This window comes from Rousettus aegyptiacus, unplaced genomic scaffold (assembly GCF_014176215.1).
Source record: "Rousettus aegyptiacus isolate mRouAeg1 unplaced genomic scaffold, mRouAeg1.p scaffold_m13_p_4, whole genome shotgun sequence".
NCBI lineage: Eukaryota > Metazoa > Chordata > Mammalia > Chiroptera > Pteropodidae > Rousettus > Rousettus aegyptiacus.
In genome coordinates this window covers 153,351,251-153,360,467 of record NW_023416307.1, presented here as the reverse complement: position 1 = coordinate 153,360,467, position 9,217 = coordinate 153,351,251, and the positions used below count along the sequence as shown (strand labels likewise).

Here is a 9,217-nt window from a genome sequence, read left to right as displayed (position 1 = left end):
GTAGGCAAGATAGTTTATCATGTTAAGTAGATGTATAACTTCGTTATTGTAAATGTGTATATAAATGTTACTATAAATATATATGTATCTTATAGATGTATATATATTTATAATTCATATTAGATACAAATATAATTTTATCTTATATATAAATGCACAATTTATAAATACATGTTTATAACTATATCTAAAGATTATATACATATATGTATATATTTATATATCTCCATCCTACTGCTTCTGTTTTTCTGATAGAACTCTAATACCTCGACAACAACAATGACAAATCTTGGAGGCTACGGTGGTCACGGGTATTTGGACCTCGGTAAAGTAAAAGTGGAAAGTGACCAGGCAGACAACCATGCCGTTGCGGCATTGGCAGTGCGGACATCCCTCGGTGCGTGGGGCGTGAGGGCCATGCAAGCCCAAAGCTTCAGCTCCGACGGGTCAGCAGATCTCGACTCCAGCACAGGCTCAGTCCGGGAGGCCAGTGGGGCCTTCGTGAAAAGAGAGCAGGCTGGAGAGGAATGGTACTTCCGAGCACAAACTCGAGAATGACTGGCAGCCTGGGAGAAACCCCATGAAGAAGAGATCAGTCGTCACGTTCAGGAGATGGAGCGGCTGCAGGAAGAAATCAAACGGCACAAGCGGACTATCAAGAAACTAAAAGGGCATGGTGATGATTAAGTACACACAGTTCCCCATCGGAGGGCTGCATATCATTGCCCATTTCTATGGAGACATCGTTCCGGTCTAATATCTATCTGCTGCCAACAGACTATAATAAATTATCATCAGTGGAAAAAAAAAAAGTGACCAGGCATCCTTTCCCCTTTTTTGCTAGAAATGGGAAATGTAAGGTGCACGGTACACAGAAGTAAAAGTGAGAGTCCTTTACCTCTCCGATCCTGAAACTGGGAATCAGGGAACTAGGATTTTCCTTCTGAGATCAACTAGCAAATTTGATGTGTACGGGCTGAGATCTGCGAGACGGAACCCGGAGGCTGTCCAGAAAACGCTCATCTGAGAACTGAGGTTCCTACTTCCCTTTCTGGGCGACGTGACAACCAGGGGCCATGCTCAAAGCTCTGCCCCTTGGGAGAATTCCCCTGCACTGCTGTCCGTCAAGATGTCCCAGAAAGAAGCTGCAGCGTTTCTAACAGCTGACCACTTTCGGGTGGTGTCTGCCTGTCTGGCAAAATCATCTATAAACCAGACATGAGGTTTTTTCCTTCTTCATTCAGCTGGTCATAAGGAATTCCTTGCGAAACCATAAGTCCGTGGGCCGGGAGAGAAAAGGCGGTGTAGCCATGGGCATTCAGGCCCCTGCTCGTGGAACTTACTTGTGCTTTCAGGTCCTGCTTGGTCCATTATATGCCACTTCCATTCGATGATGGCTTGGTGGGTCAGACAAAAGTGGAAAGGCTACTTCTATTGGCAATTTAAGGGTTCTCTCTATATCCCCAGCTTCCTTGTGATCTTCCCATATGTCCCCATTCCAATGATCAGGATCCCATTTCTTCCCTGTCGGATGCAGAATACAAGACTGTGGAGAGCACATTGTAAGCTGACAAGGTCCTTGCAATCTGTGAGGCCAGCCAAGGGTAGCCTCGCCTCAACGAACCCTCCTAAGAATCAGGAGGTACGAACAACACCGTGTTTCTCCGAGACAGGGAAGGACATTTATAGCTGCGACCAGAGAGAACATCAAAAGTTCACCATAGAATGTGGGTTAGGTGATTGTGCCAAAGATGATCTGAGCCTAGCTTGCAACTGTACGCTCTTGCATGAAAGCGGCTTGCAAAAATAAAACTGCCACTGCTCCATCATCAGCGGAGAGTGGTCCTCCTGATCCCACCACGGTCTGTCCCTCTCTTTTCGGCAGCTCCCACTGTTCCCACTCAGGCATCAAGCCGGCTACGCTGGACATGACACAAGATCAATCTATAAAAATCAGCTGTATCTTTATACGATATCAATGAACAATCTAAAAATGAAAGTGAAGAAACAATTTTGTTTCCGGGGGCATAAAATTAAAATACTTAGGAATAAATTAAAGCAAGAGTGCGTGGAATCTATATGCCACAAAACACCACCAAAAAAATTAAAGAAGGCCTAAGCACATGGAATCTGAAGTTCACGGATTGAAAACTCAATATTGTTAAGATGCCAATAATCCCCAATTGATCTACAGGTCCAGTACAAAGCCTATCAAAATTCCTTTTTCATTTCTCAGTAGTGTCCTTTGACACACAAGTTTTATAGTATTAGCTCTTACAGTTGGGACTTAATCCATTTTAAGTTAAGTTTTATATCTCGCATGAGGCAGGAAGTCGAAATTTATTCTTTTGTATGTAGATATCTAGTCATCCCAGAACCATTTGCCGAGAAGGCTGCTCTTTATCCACTGAGTGGTCTTGGTGTCCTTGTGGAAAGCATTCTCAATCATATTCCATTTATCTACATTTACAGTCTTAAATAGAAGAAAGAATAAAGTTGGAGGATGCATGCTTCCTGATTTCAAAACTTATTATGAAGTTATGGTAATCAAAACGGTGTGGGGGAGGGGCCTAAGAATAGACCTAGAGAATCATCTAATGTAATTTAGAGTTCAGAGCTAAAATCAAAAATCTCTAGGAAGGAGACATAGGTACGAATCTTTGTAACCTTGAGTTGGACAATGGTTTCCTAAATATGACACGAAGATCAAAAGAAACAAAAAAAAAAGTCTTAATAAATTCATCTTTATCAAAATTAAAAACTTCTGCATGCAAAGAACATTACCAAGAAATTCAAAAGGAACCCACAGAACGGGAGAAGTTATTTGTAAATCGCATGTCTGATAAGAGTCTAGTATTCAGAATATATAAATAACTCTTACTATTTAATACTAAAAAGCCACATAATCCAAATTTTAAGAAGCCAAGGGTTCTGAATAGGTAGGTTCTTCTCCAAAAAAATAATACCCAAAATACCAAAAGCACATATAAAGATGCTCAACATTATGATTCATTAAAAAAAAGTGTCAATCTTGTCTACGGCCATGCCACCCTGAACAAGCCCGATCCTGTCATCTCAGAAGCTAAGCAGGGTTGGGCCTGGTTAGTACTTGGATGGGAGACCACCTAGGAAGGCCAAGTGCTGTAGGTGTAAGATAATAGTAATACTAAGAAGAAAGAAAGAAATCATGCTAGGTAAAAGAAGCCTTTCGCAAAAGGTCACATATTGTATGATTCCACTTACATAAAATGTCCAGAATAGATAAAACCATAGAGGCAGAAAGTAAATTATTGATTGCCAGAGGATGGAGGGAAGTAAAAGCAGGACCGACTGCTGACAAGTATGGGATTTCTTTCAGGGGTGATGGAAATGTATGTTCTGAAACTGTCCAGTTTCAGTAATAATGACTGTACTCCATTGTGAAGACGCTAAAAACTTTAGAATCCTACCATTTAAAATAGTACATTTTTACGTCACATGAATTTTATCTCAATTTCAAATAATTGCAAATATAATTTTTGATCAAATAAAAAAAAACAGCTTAAAAAAATACATTATCCTTTAGACTCCTTCTGACTTTAAAATTACCTGAATCGACCCTTGGTGGAACCCAGGACTCAGAAGACCCCCAAGCTGTCGACCCGCCTGCCTGTGGAGACAGGCCGGGTACCCAGCTCTTCTCTGTGTGACCAGTGCTGTGGCCAGGTTATAACATGAGGTCTTGGGTGGGAGCAGGGGTTGGGGGTGCATCAAATCGAGGAGCCTGACAGTGGGAGGAGGAGGGAATAGTGACAGCGCCCTCCGAGAATCCACGCGATAGTCTTCCCCTACCTTCCTCCGGCCTTCTGGAAAGGGCAGGTGTTTCACTTTCCCTAAGCGAAATATGAAACTGAGAAGCACCATTTCTGCCTCGAGACACATGAAAACAGGTGCGGATATGGGTGAGTTCCTTTTAAGCTTATGTTCGCCTCTAATCGTGATAGCCTATACCATGAGTTTTTAGAATTTGGGAGGTGGGCATCAGAGCCACCTAAAGAGCCAGTAAATATGCAGATTCCTGAGGCTCTGATTCCTTAGGTCTGGGGATTCCCCCCAATCCACATTGCTAAAAAGCTGGTCAGTGGATGGACTTTGAATGACAGTCACTGTTCCTTATGCCAAAGAAAACAGAGGGGTTTATTTGGTTCCAAGTCTTTCACCTAAGACGTTGTTCTTATTGGTAGTTGGATAATTTAGAGTGGTTTCTTAATCCAAATTATATCATGGACCAGAAAGATAAACGCACTTTCTTAGAGTCCAGTGGGCCACAGAGATGGGGAGGGAGAGCGGGCAGGACAGGCTAAAGAAAAACAGACTAGAACGTGCATCTCAGAGTTAGTTTGGGGTTTGGCAACATTTTCCCTTGTATTCCCAAAGACTTCCAGGCCCAGACCTTGAGTCCCTCTGAAATTCTGAGTAAATGAATAAATAACCAACAGAGAAGTGGAATGGTTTTTCTAGATGCCCAATATCCTCTTTACCTCTCATTCGTTGTGAGTTTCTGTCATAAACAGGTGTCGAGTTCTGTCCAATGCTTTTCCACATTTATCAAAAAGGATCATGTAGTTTTGCCACTCTTCTGTTAATAAGATGGCTTAAACTGATCAATTTTTCGAACGTTAAATCAACCTCTTGTTTTTTTAAACACCACTTGGTTATGACGTATTATACTTTTTAAATATAACACATCTATTGGATTTGATTTACTAATATTTGGTTACGGGTTTTTGTTTCTGTGCTCATGAGGGATTATTATGGTCCGTAGTTTTCTTTTGTTGTAATGTTTCTGTCTGTTTTGAATATTGGAAAAAGTTGAAAACCACATGACATTACTTATAAGTGGGATATAAACCTAAAAGCAGCAAACGAACAGGACAAACAAACAGAGACTCGTGGACATGGATGATAGACTAGTGGTTACCAGAGGGGACGGGGGAGGTAGATGGGGAAAGGGGGCGAAATTTGTGGTGACATTAAAGAATTGAGAATAAACAAGTGAATTAAAAAATGATTTGTGGCGTGTTCCCTTCCACTCTGTAGTTCAGGTAGTTTGTATACGATTAGGGATTAGCGTTGTTTCTTCTGTAAATGTTTGGCAGAGTGCACCAGCAGGCTCATCCAGTTCTAGAGTTTTCTTTGTGGGAAAGCTTTTTTTAGAGTTAACTAAATTCCTGTCATTAACGCACTGCTTCCTTTATCAAGAAGATCTTGCTAGGAAGAAATGCTAACCAAGCTGGAGGGTATGCTTAACGGCTCCGTGTTCTGGTGAAAGATCTTAACCTCATCGTGGGTAATTCACTCACCGCTGGCTGGTCCATGGACCACACGTTTTCGTAACGTGAACTCCCCTGAACTCTAGCCTAACCGCGTGGATTCAAACCATGTCGCTATCGTTTCAGATGCTCTCGATGTCCAGATGGAGCCCTCCGGCATCCCAGAGTCCAGCACCCCATTCGATTATGATCCTCAGAGCTTTCTGTGTGAGAAGGAGACCTTCGGCTTTGCCACCTTCAGCACCACCATCCTGTACTGCCTGGTGTTCTTCCTCAGCCTGGTGGGCAACAGCCTGGTGCTGTGGGTCCTGGTGAAGTACGAGAGCCTGGAGTCGCTCACCAATGTCTTCATCCTCAACCTGTGCCTCTCGGACGTGGTGTTCACCTGCCTGTTGCCTCTGTGGACCTTGGAATACCACTGGGGCTGGCTGCTGGGAGACTTCCCCTGCAAGCTCCTCAGCGTACTCTTCTCCATCAGCCTCTGCAGCAGCATCTTATTCCTGACCATCATGACCATCCACCGCTACGTGTCTGTGGTGAGCCCCCTCTCCTCCCTGCGAGGCCACACCCTTCGGTGCCGAGTGCTGGCGACCACGGCTGTGTGGGCAACCAGCGTCCTGGCCTCCATCCCCGACGCCATCTTCCACAGAGTGTTTTATCATTCGGAACATTTACGTTGTGACTATGCGGAACTCAAGTGGTTCCTAGCCTCGGTCTACCAGCACAACGTCATCTTCCTGCTCTCCATGGGCATAATCCTGTTCTGCTACGTGGAGATTCTCAAGACCCTGTTCCGCGCGCGGTCCAGACGGCACCACCGGACTGTGCGGCTCATCCTCACCATCGTGCTGGCGCACTTCATCAGCTGGGCCCCCTACAACCTGACGCTGTTCCTGCAGACGCTGCTGAAACTGGGGGTCATCCAGAGCTGCAGGTTCAGCCAGCAGCTGGACTACGCCTTGCTCATCTGCCGCAATTTCGCCTTCTCCCACTGCTGCTTCAACCCGGTGCTCTACGTCTTTGTCGGGGTCAAGTTCCGCAGACACCTCAAAACTCTGCTCCGGCACTTCTGGCTCTGCCGGTCACAGGGGTCCGTCTCTTCCCCGTTACCTCACTCCCCAGGTGCCTTCCACTACGAGGGCGCCTCCTTCTATTGAGAGGGAGCTTGGTGCTGCGGGTCGAGATGGACAGAGAAGCCGCAGGGGGAGCCAAGAGGAGTGAGGCAGGGAAAGTGGATCCCCCCGCCTGGAATTTTACGTTGCCAGCGGGGAAAACACGTCTTGCAGTCTGAGTGTATCGTTCATTCCTTCATTTATTCATTCATTTGGACATGGGTTTCTTATCATTGCTTAGTTCGGAAGTGTCTAGACCATAAAAGGATTCCCAGAAAGGAGCATCCTTCAAGACCTGATGGTGTGTGATAATCACGCAGGTCGTCCCAGTCGATTTTGGAGGGCGTTGGTTCTGTATCCCTTAGTGACAACTGGATGAGTCTCTGCGGGACAAAAACCACCACATCCTCAAATACAGTCAGAGTGAAATCTGAATTCTAAAACCCACAACTGGATTGGAGATGTATTCTGCACCGTAATTCCAGTTTCTAGCTCATGAACTGGCGCTTGAGATTTCGTTTGTAAATCTTTCATTAGCAGAATGAATACAGTATGTGCTGCCTTCTGCAGGAAGCATTTATTTGGAGGCTATAAATATGGACAAGCTACCCTCCAGGGGCCAATCCAGCTCTGGAGGCCCAGATAAGTAAACACCGACCTTGGCGACGGGTCTCAATCTGTGAACCTGATTCAGCTCTGGGATGGGGCCTTTGGAAAGCTCCCCAGGTGATTCTGACGTGACCCCTAGTTGGAAACATTCGAATGCGACTCCTTGAGACTGAGAATTCCAAGGCCTTGCCCAGCTCAGTATATGCTTTGTTGAATAAAGTAGCTACTAACAGCTCTCAGATGGAGCCTAGAGAGTATATAAGGCATTTATACACTCCCCTTCAGTTCCAGCTACAATTTCAACGATCTATTTGCCATTGGGTGGCCAGTCTTGAAGGAGTTTGACCTGGCTGGGGAAGAGTGAGGGTCTAATTTTAAGAATTAGGTCAGTAACACCTGCTGGAGAGGGCTGGGCGGTGCTCTAGGGAAGGGATAAAGCTCTCTTGGACTAGCTAACCAATAGGTGGGGCCATCAATCACCACAAATGGAAGAAACAGCAAAAGGAAGGAGGCTAATTGTTGGGCTCCCCTTCAAACTGATAGTATAAAACCTTCATTCCACTTTTATTTAGACAGCACACTGAGGCCAGGAAGCAGAAGGGTAGAGGATTCCAGCTCACACACCCACTTGGTCACGCCAAAGTGCCGTGAGTTTTGAGCCCAGTCTTCTTAGAAGGCAGGTTTGGGGGTCTTGTATCGCCACAGAGCATGTCCTTGGAGGAGCTGGTTTCATTGTCTCCTCACCCCCTCTCGCTCCTCACATCCCAAGATGCTTATCCAAGTCTGTCTTTCAACACACACAGCCACATCCCTAGAAACATGTCAATGAATACAATCATGTGTTTCTCTTTACGTTCCTAGTGACGCCTTGGCACTCCCAATAGACCAGCTCCCAGGGTGATCGTTAATCAAGGGTCTTTCCTAATCCAGCCCCTTGGGAATCCAAGAGAAGAGGCACAAAGACGGGGGTGGGAGGTGGGGGTGGGTACAGTGGGGTACAAACCAGAAGATAGAGGGGCATCCCATCAGAGAGGGAGCACGGGAGAGGCCAGAGACCGCATGCTGCATCCTCCGGCCACACCCTTCCTGGGCCGCAAGCTCCTGCTTTCCCCTCCCTCCAGCCACTGAAACCACTGTTCAACCACAAGTGGACTCTTGTAGGCCTGTCCCGCCCCCTCCAGGTGGAAAATGGTGCCCTGGACACAGGGCTGCGGCCCCGCCACATCTGGAACATAAAAAATCTGCAGCAGTTCCCAGGGAAGATGCTCTGCACAATGCTCCACACGTCCTGAGACAAAATCAAGAAGAGAGGAACCTTGCTGACGCCTGAAAAGAAATGTGCCTCCAAGCCCAGGGAAGCCTCAGACCTCAGACGAACTCAGCCAGGGTAGAACTTCCTTGAGAGTACGACCCTCTTTGCGTGTCTAGAACTTTCCTTGATGCCCGGAAATAGTGGTAGTTGGTCGAGTAACCAGATAGGAGACCATATTTTTGGCTTATTTCTGCGTCTGTAGCCTCTTCTGACGCTTGCTTATATCACGTCTTCCGGTCACCTCCAGGCACCATCCACGGGCTCCCATGAATTGTTCTCTAGACTCCTCCGGCGCAGACATCACCTAGTTCGTTGAACTCCTCGCGGCTGTCATTTGTGACAGCTTCCTGCCATGGGACAGAGACTCGCAAGTATGGAAAACCCGGTAGAACAGATTTCCACAGTCAACTGGCTGAGAAGGCTCTTGGGATTTGAGCCCTGGACACAAACCTGAAATCTAAGCCCTTTTACTTACCCACTGTGACCTCGGGCCTCTCAGAGCCTCAGTGTCTCATCTATAACATTGTGTAAATGTCAACAACACAAAGACGGGCTCTACCCACATGATGGAGGTATGTGCCTGAAGTCCTGTGTGTAAAAGTACTTGCTTTGCAAATCGCTCGCCCCCTGACTAATATGAATTATTATCATAATCATCTCATAAAAACAGTAAGCACCTTTGTATTATATGCACAAATAAAAGATTGGCATGTATTGACTTACCTCTGTCTAATTATGTCTCTCTCATTTCTACCCAAGATCATTACATGAGATTCCTAAAAGTTCTCTGCTTATGGGGGAACTGGACTAGGATTTGGGGTGAAGGGAGAAAAAAGATTGGCGATAAAGTATGGAACAACTTTGTATGGACC

At 45.7% G+C, this 9,217-nt stretch overlaps 1 protein-coding gene and 2 pseudogenes across 2 annotated transcripts; all 3 read left to right on the top strand.

The window, feature by feature from the left end:
• Positions 1 to 279: 279 nt before the first annotated feature.
• LOC107509052 lies at positions 280 to 687 on the top strand (annotated as a pseudogene).
• A 2,346-nt stretch (positions 688 to 3,033) lies between these two features.
• LOC118601937 lies at positions 3,034 to 3,150 on the top strand (annotated as a pseudogene).
• Positions 3,151 to 3,902: 752 nt separating this feature from the next.
• Positions 3,903 to 9,217, top strand: XCR1 (X-C motif chemokine receptor 1). 2 transcript variants are annotated; one of them, XM_016141353.2, is made up of 2 exons: positions 3,903 to 3,929; positions 5,439 to 9,217. In XM_016141353.2, the coding sequence occupies exons 1-2, from the start codon at positions 3,920 to 3,922 to the stop codon at positions 6,467 to 6,469; spliced, it is 1,041 nt and encodes a 346-aa protein (XP_015996839.1). In that variant the 5' UTR covers positions 3,903 to 3,919; the 3' UTR covers positions 6,470 to 9,217. The 2 variants fall into 2 exon arrangements, with proteins under 2 accessions (XP_015996839.1, XP_015996838.1); XM_016141352.2 differs by having other exon boundaries at positions 3,904 to 3,941.